The sequence below is a fragment of the Cynocephalus volans genome, chromosome 6, assembly GCF_027409185.1.
Source record: "Cynocephalus volans isolate mCynVol1 chromosome 6, mCynVol1.pri, whole genome shotgun sequence".
NCBI lineage: Eukaryota > Metazoa > Chordata > Mammalia > Dermoptera > Cynocephalidae > Cynocephalus > Cynocephalus volans.
Genome location: NC_084465.1, coordinates 96,538,180 through 96,554,972, shown reverse-complemented (window position 1 = coordinate 96,554,972; position 16,793 = coordinate 96,538,180). Strand labels below are relative to the sequence as shown.

The window sequence follows — 16,793 nt, the reverse complement described above, 5'->3', positions numbered from 1 at the left end:
GGAACCAATGGTCCCCGCCCAAGCAGTGAGAACCGCAGAGAAAGTCTGTTTGAGCACCTGCAGCTCCTTTTTATTCTTCAGGGGACACAATGCTAAGAGGCCCACAAGGGCCCAGAAGGAGTGACCCTGCTCTGCCTGGCTCCTGTAGGAGCATGTTGGGGGCTCTGAGCAGCAGCACTCTCCCTCCCTACCCACCTTCGGCTCCCTGAGCCCGCTGGTCCTGCCCTCAGGAAGAGTCGCCTCCTCAGCCGGTGCCCCCAGCCCCAGCTTTCAGGTTGCTATGCCCTGTAGGGGCAGTGCCACATCCTACTGTATTTTTAGCTGAATACACAGACTTCCAAACCGAAAACAGCAGCTGGGGCAGGTGGGGCAGCAGCCTTCCTGCATCTGCACACTAGGTACCGGTACCAGATAGCCCACCCCAGACCTGCCACGCTCGCTACAAAGCCTAGATGCTGCTTCAGTTCCACTCCTGGGCCTTCTGCTCGGCCCTCAGCCTTTCCCTCTTCCAGCAGGGATGCCCTGGGGTCGGCTGGGCCTCCTGTGGCAGGGAAGGCCTCAGGGGACTAGGGGCAGGAGGCTGGAAGGAGTTTGTCTTTGAGTCTCTCCAGAAGCAGCAGAGCCTTCACCGCCAGCATCCTGCAGTCTTCATCTGGGTCCTTCTCAGCCACATCTGGCAAAGATAAAAATGAAAAACATAAGGCAGGTCACAGGCCCAGCCACTTTATCTCTTCTTTTGAGTCTTCCTAGAAGAGCCACCTGCCAGGCCCTGAGCACAGATATCAGGACAGACACCTGGCAGAGTCTCCACCACGTCCCTGTGCACAAGGAATGTCCCCCCCGCCCAACACACAACTGGGGCTGGGAACCCGGCCAGCACGGCAATGTCCTCTACTGTGCGAGGGAGGGACCCAGACCACAGGTCACAGGGCCCTGCCCCACCCCCCAACACCGACCTGGGATAAGCTCTGCTGGACATGTAGACAGGGGATTGAGCTGGTACAGCCCTGCCCCGGAGGCTGGGAAGTGGAGCGAGGATTTGCACACAAGCCCAGGAATCTCCCAAAGGCCCTGGCCCCTCCTCTGCAGGCCGCACCTTACATGGGATCAGTAACTGCGTTGCTAGGGGAGGAGCAGGCCTGCTCTGTGCCAGCCTGCGTGAGGCCTGCAAGGCCCAGCTGCACCGACACCAAGTAGACAAATATAGCTGCAGCCAGAGGCAGAAGACCCTGGCAATTCACGAAGGGCCACCCACTGCCTGGTGGGAGTCCGGTGTGTGGGAAGGTCTGGAATCACATGCTGCCCTAAGGCCTTCTTAAGCCCTGGGACCCAGGAAGTCCGGGACTAGATGGGAATTGCCAAGTCGAACCAGGATCTCAGGCATGTGAAAAAGGGGATCCTCTGCCTATGCCTGTCCTGTGCTGACCCCAATGCTACCTGACCCCCTTGCACACCCCAAGCCAAAGTGACCAGCTGAGGGCCAGGGGCCCCCCATGGTGGTCCTAGTGCTGCTGCCCCCAAAACCCCCAGAGAGCCATGATGTGGGGCAGAGCCCTTGGGGATGCAGGAGGCTCAGGACCTCAAAGAGTGTGGCTGCCCTGCCCCACCGCCATCAGCAACTCCACACGGAGGGGCATTTCCTCATCTAGGCATGGCAGGGGCCACTGGGCAGGCATCAAGAGCACATTGCTGGGCTCATCTGGGGCCCTTGCTGTCCCTCCAGGGAAGGAAGACCCAGCACAACGCCCCCTGTACCACCACTCAGCACCCACGGCACCTGCCTCACTTCTCCAAGACATGAGCTCTGGTGGTGAGATAGGTTGCCCTTGACCTTTGACCCCAGCCTATGCACAGGGATGGCACAGATGACAGCGTAGGTGACAACCCACCAGGGCCCGCCCTTCCCGCATTCATCAATCCCACACTCTGCTCCTTATCCCTGGCACCCTGCAGTTCACCTGAACAGATGACCAGGACCCTGCAGTCCCCAAGAGTCACCCAAGGCCACCACCATCACCACAGGGAAGGCAGCTTCACCCCAGGATCTCGCCCAGTCTTCCCATCATGGGTCCCATACCACAAGGCCCTGAAAAGGACCCGCATCGCCAGGTGGTCTGACCACACATGAAATTTAGAAGCAAACAGTGACACCATGCCAGGGGTGTCCTGAAACAAATAGCCATAGACGCTGGGGGACATGCTTGGCTAAAGGAGCCAGAGAAGCGGCAGCTAAGGGTCCTGCAGGAGCCTTGGCTGGATCCTGGCTCATGGCAAAGGGGAAGAAAAAGGCCACTATTGGGACAGCAGGGCCCTTGGGACTGGGAGGGCCTGTCCTCAGCTCTAGTTCCAGGACCTGGTGTGAAGGGTACAATGTCTGCCGCTGACCTTGTACAAAGAACGTGGTGGGGAGCCGATGCACAGCGCGCAGCTCCAGCAAGTCTGGGCTGGGCCCCAGCATCTGCTGCACAACCGACGTGGGTTTGGGATTTCTCGGAAGGAATGGACTCCCACATGAAGTGTCCTCTCGGGTCCCCTGCAGGACTCCCCAAAGTGACCACGGCCGTCTCCCCCTTTTCCTTATGCAGGGATCACACACTTCTTGGCACCAAGAGGAGGGGTGCGCCCATCAGACACGGGGCTGGCCTACGACTTGTCTGGCCATGCTGAGGCTGTCCAAGTCGCTCCATGCCCCACATGGCTGGGACCAGCACTCACCTGCTAGCCAGGCCCTGGCTTCCAGCAGCTCGTCTGGCAGGTCCCCCAACAGCTGCTCAGCAGGTACACTGAGGAGGACGGAGGAGACTGCAGACAGCAGGCCCTGGCGCACGTAGCTGCCAACCAAGAAGGCGGGAGGGCTAAGCCACCAGCTGGGCTCTGAGCCTCTGGGGGGGCCAGAGCCTGGCGCTGTCATGGGAGCAGGGACAACAGCAGGCCAGGGCGCCCTTACTCTGCACTCAGGAGACCCACCTGCACATGCCTGGCCCCACTCAGCCCTGCTGGCACACTTCCTCTTTAAGAAGAGCCAGGCCAAGCTGCCGCTCAGCCACCACTATCCACTTCCCAGACTCCTCCCCAGACCACCACAGCCATTGGCGACTGGTCGGCCCCCAGCGCTGAAGGCACTCACGCGTCGCCGTGGAAGCGCAGGGCCCACACGAACTCCAGCAGGGCCTTGCCCATGGGCACCGCCACCTGCAGACAGGAGGGAGGGGTGGGCAGGGGCCACCACGCCCACCCCCACACCCCACAGCCAAGGGTGGGTTTCTACTGCTAGGTGGCAGCAGGGTCAGGCCCATGTGAGCTTTGGGGATGCTTCACTGCCCCTGTGGAGCGTCACACAGGTGGGCCCCACCTCAAACGCCTGTCCCAGGGCCATGGAAGGCTGAGGAACATGCTCCATGCAGCGCCCCATGCCTACCACCATGGCCCTCCCCCTGCGCCAGGCAGGACAGGCACCTCAGTGCTCAGCCCTGTCACATGAATGCTCAAGGTGACATGGTGGGACCATCAGCTTCCAGTCCCAAACTCACGGTGCTGTTCACAGCCAGGTACATCAGAGCCCCTAAGGTGTGGGTCAGTCTTCCAAGAACCAACTGGTCATCTCCCAAGAGGTCAAAGGTCACCAGAGGCCTATAGGAGACTTGAGTGAGTGGCAACCCCAGCTGCTGGGAGTTCTGCAGACCCTTTCTCCTGCAGTCACCACCCAGACACCCAGGGCACCAAGAGCCACAGGAGAGGCACACAAGGCCAGCCATGGCTCCCAGGACCCCCGTGCAGTGGGGGTCTGGCTCTGGCTGAGGCTAGATGAGGAGGTAAGCCCAAGGCAGTATCAGCTGGCACTGTGGCACCTCTAGCCTAAGCATGACAAAGGCAACAAAGCTGAGTGTCCTTGACATAAGCTCAAAGGCACAGGGAACCTTCCAGAAAATACCAGGTCATTTAACTCAAGCTTACAAAACAACCATGGCAGAGGTCATGACCCTGTTCTTGCCAGAAGCCCCACCACAGACCCCACCCTGGGAAGCCTCATGTCTGCAGGGTGTGTCCAGGGCTCCTATGCCCCTGATCCACAGGCCTCCACAAACCCCTCACCTGTCAAAGTGCTGAATGAGGGGGAAGAAAAAGTAGCCAGCCACAGAGCTGAACCTGTTAGGGCCTCCTGCCAGTCTCCGGGGGGAGCCCTGCAAACAGACAGTGCTCACAGAGGGGCCAGACCTATGCAAGACACGCAGCTGCCCAGAGCTGCACAGCCCTTGGCTTGTCTCGGCTCTCTCAGGCCCTGCACAGATGGTGACGGGACCCAGCTGGGGCTCCACCCACACCCATGGTGGGAGCTGCCCTGGGCCCAGACCACGATTCCCAATCTTGCAGGCAGGACAAGGCCTGTTGGGGTGGCCACCCTGGGCACTGAGGGACACTGAACAGCCTCCCGAGACCTCCCGCCATTCCCAGTAATAACCAAAACTGTCTCCAGATATCGCCTAAGGTGTGGCAAGACCCCCAGCCTAGATGGACCCTGACAACAGAGCACCTGCCAGGTTGTTTCTAACCTAGAATTCTTTTTTTTTTTTTTTTGTCATTTTTCGTGACCGGCACTCAGCCAGTGAGTGCACCGGTCATTCCTATATAGGATCCAAACCCACGGCGGGAGCGTCGCTGCGCTCCCAGCGCCGCACTCTACCGAGTGCGCCACGGGCTCGGCCCCTAACCTAGAATTCTTAGGACCTTTTCACTCCCACACACACATTCATGTTTTAAAACCACACCAGCTTGACCCTCTTATAGTGTCTGTCACAGCCCTCAGCTTGCACCCCAAACTCTCTCTTCAAGGAATGCCAGTGTGGCACCATCCCCGGCCTTGGATTTAGCTGCCCCCTCAGTGCAAACAGCACCTGGAGGCATTTGACAGTTGTCCCCTCGGCCAAAAGTCCCCACCGGACCGGGGCCCGGCTGACCTTAGAGAAGCGCCGGGTCTTGCTTCTGATACGCTCCTCCACAACCACTCGCCAGTCAGGAGTCGCAGCGCTGCCAGGCTGGGAGGCGGCCAGTGCCGGTGAGCTCTGGGTGCTGAGACCAGAAGAGCTGAGCTGTGGAGCCCTCCCAAGGCGCCCAGGCCAGGACAGCTCCTGAGCAGCCAGAGTCAGGACCTAGAGAAGGGGAGAGACCATGGAGGCATCCCAGGGGGGAAAGCCAGCTTCTCAAAGTCAAGTTCTCAGCCACATGGTCACAAAGCCCAAAAGCAGAAATGGGGCCCCATGGCCCTCGGATCTGTGGGAAAGGGGGTGTGTTCTGGGAACAACAGAGAAAGTTCATTCCAAGAACTTCAGACTCACTGAGGTTTACTGGAGGGACAGGGGGCAAAGGCAGGCTCAGGGCTCCAAGATGACAGCGCCTGGCTGGAGGAGCCTCCCCTTTCCAGAGCTCACTCCTTCCCACCGACCCTGCAACTATGCTCCCTTCCCCCAGGAACTCAGCCTCACAGGCAAAACCAGTGAGGCACGGACACACGGCACACGAGCAAGCTTCAGAAACAGGCTGGGCAAAGGACACCAGATCCAAAGACCACACAGCACATGGCTGCACTCAGACATCCAGAACAGAAAGCCAGAGACAGAAGTGGATGGAGGGGTACAGGGGTTGGGAGAGAGGACTGGGAGTAACCACTAATGGGTTTGGGGTCTCCTGGTGTGAAGACATTCTGCAGCTGGACAGAGACGGTGGCCTCACAACACTGTGAACACACTAAATGCCACTTAGTTCTTGTCCGTTCCAGAATGGTGAGTTCTTTCTGGTGTTTCCTTAGTCTTTTTTTGTTTTATTGTGGCAAAAAATGTATAAGATTTACCATTTTAACCATTTTTAAGCATACACTTTATTGGCATTAAGCACATTCACACTGTCATGTGACCATCACCCCCATCCATCTCCAGACTTTCCCATCTTCCCAAACTGAACCTCTGTCCCCATCAAACACTGGCTCCCATCCCCCTCCCCCAACCCCAGGCAACCCCATTCTATTTTTTTGTCTCTATGAATTTGACTATTCTGGGGATCTCGTATAAGTGGAATCATACGAGGGTACTTCAAAAAGTTCATGGAAAGACTTGTGTTATCTTTCAACACTATTTTTCCACAGACTTTTTGAAGTGCCTTCATACAATATGCGTTCCTTTGTGACTGGCTCTAAGTGTTTTCAAGGCTGGTCACTGTTGAAGCAAGTGTCAGACCTTTGTCCTTTTTTATGGCTGAATAATATTCCACTGTATGGAGAGAACACATTTTGTTTATCCTAAAATGGTGAATTTTATATGGTGTGCAAATTATACCAATAAAGTTGTTCTTTAAAACAAAGGACTCAGCCCCTGAAGCCCCACAGCTGCGGGCTGCACTGTCCCACACTCAAGAAACAGCAGATGGGCCTGTCGGGGCCTCTTGTCAGCGACACAGAGACATGGGGAGACCTCTGGCCACTGTGCACGGAGCTTTTGACCCCCTACACTAGGCCAGCTGGAGCCTGACATGGGGACAGAAGCCTGCTTGGGGACACTTACGTCCAGGATGTCCATGCGCTGCCGGAGGCTGTAGTTCAGGGCGTAGAACTGCGAGGTCAGATACTCAGCAACCTAAGCCAGGCAGAAGAGAGGCCACTGTGGGCCAGGACCCCAGTGGCCCACCCGGGGCGCCACCTCCAGGCACCGCACAGCCAGCCCAGGCACAGGATGGAGCCGCGAGGGCTGCAGCTCTGAGCATGTCCTGCTGAGCCTGCCTGGCCAGGGCCACCATGTGGGGACTCACCCCAGCTGGGTCCGTGACTGTGACGGCCACCAGAGCTCTCTGGCGCAGCACCTCGAATCCCACCACACATGTCCTCTCCTCCAGGTGCAGCAGCACCTTGGCCAGCTCCACGCTCACCTGCCCACAGTGGTCAGTCAGGTGGACACCCCAGCCCTCTGCTGCAAGAGCCAGGGCTGCCCACCAGCCGCCTGCCCAGGAGAGGCTCCTGCCCTCCCCCACCACCCTGACCCCTGCCCCACTACTCACCTCCCTGGTGGCTGCAGGGTTCCTGTAGATCAGGCCCTCGAGTGCCCGCAGGGACGCCTCCCAGTGCTCCATGTCCTCAGACGTGCTCAGGGCTGTACAGAACCCAGACAGGCCCCATCAGTCTCCACCATGACCTTAGTAGGCGGTGAACACCTGGGACAGATGGCTTCCTGAGGGTCCAGCACATCACAGCAAGAGCTGCTGGAGGCTCCGCTTGCCCCGCAGAGCACAGAGCTGTGGGTGGGACCCACAGCACAGCCTGCCAGGCCCGCCTGGGGGCCCACGCTCACCTTCCACACAGTCCCGAACATACGCTGGTGCCTTGCTGCACTTCAGCTCTGTGTCCCCCGACATGTCGTAGGGGACAAACTCATCATCACTGTGGAAGAAACAAGACACACAGGACTGCATGTTGCCCAGTGAGAGGAAGCACCCAAAGCTGCAGATTCGGGTGCCCCCCACTATCCTCTTCTCTGACAGGGGCCCAGTTCTAAACATGGTAAAATTCACCCCAAGCCCCCAAAGGCCAGGGCTGCAGCGGGGCTTTGTGCCCACAGGCACTCACCTGCAGAGCGGAAGGAAGGGACAGTGAGACCGTGGCAGGCCATGCCTGGTGGCCGTGCTATGCCGGCTCCAGCACCTACCCCACAGCCGCTGTTCTGGAGACCACCGCAGCAGACCCCTACCTGTCCAGCTCTGAGTCAGGGCCCTCTGGCTGTGCTCGGTTGACACTGCTGTCCACGGTCTCTGCAGAGGTCTCTGCAACAACTGGTGCAAGGGACGGGCTTTTGGGAAACAAGGAAGAAGAAACCTGTCAGGGGCGCCCCACACGGGCCTCTGGTCACACAGCCTCCATCCAACAGCAGTGCCCCTTCCACGCCTCTAACTTCTGTCCTGGCCACCGGAGTCCAGGATGACAAGGTCCACACAGACACAGGCGGGCATGGGGCACAAGATCCTCACCTGGTCCCCAAAGAGCTGTCACGCACAGGCTGGGGCATGGCCAAGGCCAGCATCTCATGGCTCAGGTCATCCTCTTCATACTGCAAGTGCACACAGGCTGGGCTCAGGCCGCAGGTACGTGTCACCGCAGAGGTGGAAGCAGCCAAGGCCAGGCCGTCCTCTACGGCCACTGTCACAGCCCAATCTCCTTTAGTGGCCTGGCCTCAGTCTGTGTCCACCTCAGGCCAAGGGGGGTGCTAGGTGGGCTGAAGGCTGGAAAGGCCCTTCTTCCTCCTGTTGGCCCCCATGCTAACAGTCCCTGGGTCCAGCCCAGAGGCTCAGCAGATGAAGTTGGGGCAACATCTGACATCCAGGCCTGACACTGCCACAGTCAGGCCCACGCCACACAGTGGACAGCAGGGTGGCCAGCACCCTGCTTCTGCCAGCCCAGAGCGACCCAGCGGTCCCTGCACCTGTCTTTAGTGGGGCTCCTATCTGGAGTCTGGAAACATCCACGGAACTGCCCTGGGGACCATGTGCTCAGGCACCTGGCCTGCGAGGCCCCCAGGGACTGAGGGACACGTCTGCTACCCATGTGAGACACTCTGTGAGCCTGGACCCCGGGAAGGTGAAGGGACTCTGGGGCTGGAGTGGCAGCCACACAGTGAGACCCAGAGCCTTACCCCCACAGAAGGGAAACGGAGAAGACGGCCCTAGAACCTTACCTGGAACCTCAGGGGAGGCCCCTCAGAGTGGATCCGGGAGCTGACAACCTCAGCTACAATCATGCCCAGGCGGCGCACAGGGGGCAGGCTGCTGTCCAGGCGGCACTTCAGGCCCGCCATCATGCTGGCCAGCAACTCTGGAAGCAGCAGACACACACCTGAGCACTCCCAGGGCCCAGGGCCCAGGGCCAGTGCGTGTGCCTGAGCTGCCTGCTCAAAGCCTGCTCACCATCCCGGCTGTCCTGCAGCTCCGGCTCCCCTAGGTACGCCAGGCAGATGAGGATGGACTTGCTGACGTAGCACTGCTGCGGCAGGGGTGTGTGTCGGATGGCGCTGCTGCTACCCCATGTCTCCAGAAGCTCCTTCAGCACCTGGCAGGCGGCATGACCCCACCACATGGGCCTCAGTGCCAGGCCGCCTGCCAGAGAGGCTCTAGCACAAGGAGCCCCTCCCTGCTCTTCCCCCAGGAGGTTCCTGCACGGCCCTTCTCCTGGGGACACCACAGGGGACAGAATAACAGAGTGCTCACCTGGACGAGGAATGGGCGCCGCTGGCTGTCCATGGCCAGGTACCCCAGCAGGCTCTGCAGCATGGCTGTCTGCAACAGAAGCCAGCATCCTGTCTGCCAGGCAGAGACTGCTGCCTGGGGTAGGGAGTCCCAGGGGCTGAGCACTGTTGTGCCCAGGAGCCTGGCAGGCAGCTGACGAGCACAGGGGCCGCCCTCCACCTCTCAGTGAGAGGGACCCACTGAGAGGCTTCACCATCCCACAGAGCCAGAGCCCAGTTCCCGGGGCATGCCCGATACTGTGCACATCAACTGGGGCACCTGATTTTTCATGAAATTTCCCATTTCATCCAAGTTTTCAAATTGATTGCCATGTGGATACTTGCGGTATCTCAGACTTCCTGTGTCTGTCTTGTGGCAAATGTCGTGCTGGACACCGTGGGTCTGCCCTTCTCAACCCGCTTTCTGTCCCACATGCTCACTGAGTGTTTCCCATCAATGCTGCTCTTGGTCCTGTCTTCTCTCTCCTTTTTGTTGAGATTCTTTTTGCTGAGCTCGGAGATCTGATTCTTGGCCCTGCTACCAGGAACATGACTGCAGGACATTTGCTCCACTACTTGCGGGTCTTGCTTTGTGGCCTCACCTGCTTGTTTAATGCTCTGGGGGCTTGAAAGACTGTAAACTCTCAGGTTCAGGGATGGTAAATGCACATCAGGACAACCCCAGTCATCCTTCATCAGGGGTCTGTGGGAACTACCTCTAGCCCTGTTTCCCTGAAATTACGTCATCTGCCCACTCAGGAATGACAGCTAAGCAATGCAAAACTCCAGGCTGAGAGGCGTCTACCTCTCCTGGCCCATCTTCCCAAGAGCTCTGCGGGGCTCTAGTGTGCATGGCTCCCTGCTACGTGGCCAGGTGGAGCTAGTGTCATCTCTACCGCAGCCCGACACCACCGCCGCACAGGAGCACGGTGAGTCTTGGTAACAAAGTCCGATCCTGTCACCACCCCCTGCCCCGCCTGTCTTTGTATCTCACCTCCTCCCATCCTCCTACTCTCAGCAGCCACCTGGGGGCCAACTGCCAACCCAGGCCAGCCCAGCCCCTCCTCCACCTCCTTCAGGTCTCTCCTCAACAGAAAGGTCTTTGTGGACCCCCCACAGTGCCCATCCATCTCCTGGGCCTTGTCAGCACTGGACACGTCCCACATAACCACCTCATGAGTGGCACCTGCCTCCCTCCCTGTGGGGTACGCTCCACACGGAGGGGCTATGGCCTTCTGTCCACAAGCAAGGGCTTGGCACACAGTGGGCGTCCAGCAAACCTCTGCTGAGTGAAAGGCACGTGAGCCACAGGATGAGGGGGCCCTGTTCTGTCCCCGACTCCATGGCCAGCCCTTCCCCTCTGCTCCCATTCTCTGCAGCCTGAGATGCCCTGGCCCTCGCTGGCCTGGGTTTCAGGACGCAGGGACAGCAGCAGCCACATGTCAGGGAGATGCACGGCCTCCGAGTCCTGATAGATCGACCTCCTTGTGCACAGGATGGAACTGGTGGACAGCTCCTTGAGTGGTCGAGGATCAAGGGGTGCGTACAGCACTCGCTCAGCACTGGGCCTCGTCAGGGCCCATCAGTGGGCGGCACCATACCCACCCCTTCACACACCCCTGCAAGCCACAGTCCCACATGACGTTTCTGGGCAGCAGACCATGCTCTAACCCCACTCTCCACAGCCCTCGCCTACATCCTCACCGTGCACCGGTACTGCAGGAGCAGAAGCTTCCTGGTCATCACAAACTGAGCCTTCTTACTCTTCACCACCAGGTTCCCCAGCAGCCGTGACAGGACTTCAGGCCTGCGAAGCAACCAGGAGGGGCCAGAATTGCCAACAGCCTCAGAGGCAGCAGGAGGGGAGGTGGGGACCCCAACACCCAAAGACCTGGGCTTGGTTAGGCCCCACACATGAGACTCTAGATCAGTCCTGGACAATCTGAGTCAGGCCTTCATGCTCCCTCCTCTCAGGTCCAAATGCGGAGACCCAGGGATAGCCTAGGCCCTGGGTCCGAGCTGAGAGAGAGCAGCACGAGACGGCAGCCCTCAGCAAAAGCAGGGGCAGCAGACCTGTCACATAGAGGGCCAGACAGCAAACACACTAGGTTTCTGAGCACTGCAGTCTTTGCAGCAACCACTCAATGTGCCACTGCAGCAGCCACAGACACACATGTAAGTGAGCGAGCACGGCTGTGTGCCAATAAAGCTTTGTTCTCAAAAATGTGGTGAGCCGGGTTTGATGCAAGGGCAGTAGTTTACAGAGCCCGGGCTGAGCTCCCACACCCTTCAGTGAGTGAGAGGCTGACAAGCCCCTCTAGTCAGCATGGACAAACAAAGCTGGATTTCTTCCTCACTCAACACTTAAAATTCCACTGTCACAGACATGAAGATTTTAAAAAGTAAAAAACAAAATCAAAAAGAAAAATAGAGAAAGAAAAACTACGCGTGGGCTGGCCAGTTAGCTCAGTTGGTTAGTTCAACCTCATAACACCAAGGTCATGGGTTTGGATCCCCACACCGGCCAGATGCCCTACCCCACCGCCAAAAAAAAAGAAAACCTATGCAAATTTATCTACCACCTTGGAGCAGGGAAGGGTTAAGCTAGAAACATCCCAGAGACAGAAGGTTCCAAACCCTAAGTGAGCACCCGTCATGTAAAGTGCTCACGACAGGGAGAAGAATGTCTCTGCAAAGTCACAAACCCATTGACATGCCTGGGAAAGAGACCTGAAATGTGGTAAGAGCTTTCACAAATGCACAAGTGCCAGGAGCCCAGTATAAACACCAGGCAAAGGATGTGACTGAGTAGGTCACATCGAGAGAACTGCAGATGTCGCACACACACTGCCACGCAGAATCCAAGAACACAGAACCAAACATGGAGGCAACAGGGGTGGCAGAGAGGTGGGCGCCTCCTCGTGCGCTGGGGGGTCAGCAGAGGGCATGCGAGCTGGAGGTGCTAGGGTTCACATGGCCCAGTGACCATGCCTCCAGGACTGCCACCTGCAATCACCTGCTACGGAGGACACACAGGTATGAAGAACTGCTAAGGGACAGCAGGGCTACTGTGAAGACATGGCAAAAGGCACAGGGTGGGGCTGGGGACTCGGGCCGCTCTGTGTTAATACGCGGGTGGGGGTAGGACCCCACAGCGCTCGTGCCGGGGACCTCTCAGGAGCTGCTTTTCACCGCACACCCTTCTGTAGGATTAGAGCTTTTTATAGCATCTATGCTATTTTCATAATGAAAAAAAGGAATCCTCTGACCACAGAGAGTCGCAGCCTCGGCAGAGGGGACAGTGCGTTGGACATGGAGAGCCAGAGAGGCCAAAGCTGTGGACATGGGGGGAGGCCCAGAACCAGGCCAGGCAGCCTCATCAGAAACGACAAAGGCGGCCACACCAGCACATGCACTTGCACCGCTGTGACCAGCTGGGAATAGTGAGTCTGAGGGAAGAATGGCCACCACTCACACCCCTTGAGCACCTACATGGGGTGCTGGCTGCAGCATGCACCCAGGAAAAGCGGCATGAGGGAGGGCAGTGTGGTAAAGTCCATGCCCCCCACCCAGCCCCAGAGACGCTGGCGGTGGGAAGAGCACCTGCTGCTTACCCCGGAGCCGCCTCCACAAGCCCCACCAGCACGGCCTCCATGGCCCGGTCAGGCACGCGCTCCAGCAGGCGCCAGCAGACTCGCTGCCACAGGCAACTGCCCTGGGTGAGCACTGTCAGCCGGGGCACCAGCACGCTCAGGAGCTCCTCTGAGGGACACACAGAGGCCCTGAGCCTCGGGAGCTACACCACCTGGGTGGCTGCAGGGCGTCCACAGCCCCACAGGCCCACCAGCAGGAACAGTCCAACCCCAGACCCAAGGGGCCCAGGACAGCCCACGCCAGCCACCCCCAGGCCCAGCACAGGCAAGGGAATCCCGCGAGGGCAGCTTGCCTGTGACTGCTGCAGGATGAGCAGGACACAAGCTACTCACTCTGTCTGCCGTGGACACAGACTTTCCCCAGGAGCTGCGACACGAAGGAAACGGAGCAGTCTGAGCCACCTGGCACAGGAAGGCAGACTGAAGTTACGGGGGGACACCTGGTCAGGTGGAGAGACAGACTTTGTTCCTGGACAGGCAGACGCCAAGTTGTAAAAATGAAAATTCGCTCAGCGTCTAAGTGCAAATCAATCTAACTCCAACCAAAATCTAAGTAGGAGTATTCTTAACTTGAAAAGCCAATAATACCTGCTTAAAAAGATTTATACACATGAGCTCACTTAATTGTCACGATGGCCCTAAGAAGCCGGGACGAGTACAGTATCACAAGGAGGAAAATGGGGCATCAAGGGGGACCCGCAGGGAAGAGGGACTCCCGCATCTGTGAAGAACATGAGAACGTGACGAACAAGAAGAGAACCGGGTGGCAACGGCCCCACTACTTGAGCTGGGACACAGAACTGAGAAGACAACAGACACAAAGCCAGTGTGGAGGGACACGGGGCGCCATGACCTCTAAAGGGGCCTTTAGGATCAGGCAGAGATGCAACCCCTGAAAGAATGCAGCAGACGTGTTCCAGATGCGTTCTCCACATGTTCGAGGCTCTTCAGGCATCACCAGCACCATCTGCGGCTCCAAGCTGGAGCTACGTTCAGAAAAGATGAGGCAGGCTTGGGAGGTTGCTGCAAGAATCCAGATGAGACGGGGTGGCCAGGGCCAGGGTGGGGAACTTGCGGGGATTCAAGGGGACCTGCTCCCTCATGGGCTCCATAGGGCACCAAAATGCAGGACGCAGGGGTTCCAGGGTGCTGGGCCTGAGCACACGGAAGGACACACTGCTGTGAACCAAGATGGGGACTTGGCACCTGGAGCAGCCACATCCAAGGAGCATCTCTGCCCTCGGCAGGGTTCATGAAAGGCACGAGAAGGAAGAGCTCCAGGGAGAGGCCAGGGCTCCGGCCAAGCCCACCTTGCCGGTCCATGACCTGACAGCCCACTCCAGCTGACCTCGCACTGCCCCCAGACTTCTCCTCGCTCCTTGAACACGCAACCGGGGAAGCCTTGTTTCTGATGCTCCAAAGACAGAGCGAAAACCTAAAACACCTTACAAGAGTGGGAGACTCAATGGCCAGTGACAGAGCATGCCCCACCACACCCCACACACACGTGGAAAGCCCCCACGTTGACCCTCAGCATCTGCCTCCAAACCCAAAGAACCTCAAGTTCCTCTACTTGCCATCCATATGGGGTGGGCCCCCGAAACGACTAGCAACCAGAGGCACATGGGACAAACCCAAGCCCATGAGAAGAAGCGGGCTCTGCCAGCAGAAGAGGAGCCCCTCCTGTGGCATGGCGGAGAGCACAAAGAACACACATGCTACACAGATGATGCAGCAAAGTGAGCAGGCCCCATCTGGACGACCCCACCAAGTGTCTGACCAAGAGCTGAAGGAATCAAGGTCAGCTCCACCTCCCAAGGTCAAAAGCTGAGAAGGACGAAACTGCAGCATGGGGTCATGACCATCTCAAACAGGGGATGTCAGGTGACCTGCCTCAGGCACACCCTGGCCAAGACTATGGACAGAGAGGGAGGGGATGACGGCCCCAGGAGAGCGGGCCTCACCTCGGAGTGAGTCCACGACCACCTGCAGTGCCTGCACAATCTCCTCGCCCAGCAGAGGGAAGTAGTTCTGCGGGAAGAATTCGGCCAGGTTCTCCCGCTGCAGCCGGTTGCCCAGGTGATCGGGCAAGGCCACCACCTTGCTGAGCAGTGCCTCCTGAAGTGGGGGAAAGCCAGGCTTCACGCACTGCCGACACTGCTCCTCCATCAGAGCCACCATCCTGCTCTCACTCAGAAACCTGGACAGCAGCTGCGCCATCTTCATCAGATGAAAGCTGGGGTTGGACAAAGCAGGCGTGTTGGGCAGGTCCCCAAACCCCTCCATCCTCCGCACCCTCTTCCGGCCACAAGGAATCCCAACCACCGTTATTAAATAGACAGTCCCAACAACTTAGCACTTAAGTCCTAACTCATACACCAAAAGAAAAAATCTTTTAATTCTACTCCGGAATAACCACAATTAGTAGCAGGAGACAGGTGCTGCTGGGCCCTGTGCAGCTTCCCCAGCTTGGAATTACACTGGACACTCCACCTTATCTCCTGGTCCACACAACCTCTAAAAATCCAGCTTCTCAGAGATATGGCGTCCTCGAAAGGACTAGCGTGATCTGATATTGAGCCTGGGAACCATCTGGTGTTGGAGTCCAGGTCGGACACATGTCAGGCATGGGTGTGCTTGAAAACGTGAAAGGTCCCGAGGCAGCCCCGTGAGTTAGCAGCAGTGCCCAGGGTGCCTCACTACAGAGTTGGGAGCCACAAAGGAAGGGCCATAGGAGGATGGCAGGTGCCAACCACCCCACCTGTCACCCGGTGGGGGGCAAAGGCTCAACCTGGAGCTGACGCTGTCTCTGCCCTCTGGGATGCGAACACTCCCACTCTTGTCCTTCTCTGAAGAGGACATGACATGGGACGGGAAGAGAGCAAGGGCCTTCTGGGGATGGGCGTAAGTCCCTCCCACTGCAGCAGAGGTGGAAGCAAACCGCTCTTAGTGTTCGGGGATTCAGGTGTGCGAGCTCCCTTCTCTCCCAGCACCTCTCAGGACCTGAGTCCTCACAGAATTTAGGGAACCTGCCGGTTGGCCACCCTCCGGGCCCTTTTGATGCTTCTGATGTGACGACCACCCCCAGAGCCGGCCCACTCACCCGGCGGCGCCCTCGATGCTCTCCACCAGCACCAGGAAGGCCTGGCCGGCCGGGCCCTCCAGGAAGAAGCTGTCGCACAGCCGCTCCAGCTCCGGCGCCAGCCAGCCCAGGCTCAGCGAGGCGGCCAAACGCCTGAGCAAGACCGAGAAGTGCACGGCCGCGAACTCCTCCCTCTCCGCCGGGAGGGCGGGACCCCCCGCGGCGCCGAGGTACCGCTTCAGGGACCCGAGGGTGCGGAGCACGCGGCCGCCGTCCTCGGAAGACGACAGGGCGTGAATAGCCTCCCGGACGGCGAGGCGGACGGCGGAGGGCGCCGGGGCCATCCTGCGGTCGGGTCCGGGAGCCCTGGAGGGAGAAAGACGGCGACAGCGACGGTCACCAGGCTGCCGACTGGGCCGGTGCGCCGCCGATTCGCCACGGCCGCCGCGGCCCCGGACGGAGCTCGAGCGTGGCCCTGCCGGGAGACCGCAAACACAAGCCCCGGGTGCGGACGGAGCTGCCACAAGTTTCTGGAGCCTCCGCGGGCGCTCGTGGCGAATCTGCGGAAGGGGCCAAGCGGCGGCCGTAACTGCGTCTGCCCCCGGAGGAGGCGGGGCTGGGGTGGGGCCTGTCCTCCGTGGGCGGGGCCTGATGGTGGGCCGCGCTTCCCCAAGTGGCCGGGGCTCGCCTTAGCTTCTCCATTCTTGGTCCGTCCTCCCCGGGGTGATGTCAGCCACCCCCTCCCTCCGCCCCGGAGTGCCGCATCCGGGCGCTCGCTCTTCCGCAAATGTCGGCTGAGCCTCC

At 59.0% G+C, this 16,793-nt stretch overlaps 1 protein-coding gene across 2 annotated transcripts; it reads right to left on the bottom strand.

Moving 5' to 3' along the window:
* Positions 1-44: 44 nt before the first annotated feature.
* On the bottom strand, positions 45-16,596 carry TELO2 (telomere maintenance 2). Of its 2 annotated transcripts, XM_063099954.1 has the most exons (20): positions 16,011-16,593; positions 14,872-15,143; positions 13,241-13,309; positions 12,869-13,016; positions 10,959-11,061; positions 9,238-9,306; positions 8,938-9,079; positions 8,709-8,845; positions 8,005-8,084; positions 7,728-7,826; positions 7,332-7,420; positions 7,042-7,133; positions 6,796-6,912; positions 6,552-6,623; positions 4,956-5,147; positions 4,093-4,181; positions 3,531-3,630; positions 3,128-3,192; positions 2,716-2,831; positions 45-673 (listed from the first exon to the last, which is right to left on the bottom strand). In XM_063099954.1, the coding sequence occupies exons 1-20, from the start codon at positions 16,331-16,333 to the stop codon at positions 567-569; spliced, it is 2,481 nt and encodes an 826-aa protein (XP_062956024.1). In that variant the 5' UTR covers positions 16,334-16,593; the 3' UTR covers positions 45-566. The 2 variants fall into 2 exon arrangements, with proteins under 2 accessions (XP_062956024.1, XP_062956025.1); XM_063099955.1 differs by lacking the exons at positions 45-673; positions 2,716-2,831; positions 3,128-3,192; positions 4,093-4,181 and having other exon boundaries at positions 3,534-3,630; positions 16,011-16,596.
* Between the last annotated feature and the right edge of the window lie 197 nt (positions 16,597-16,793).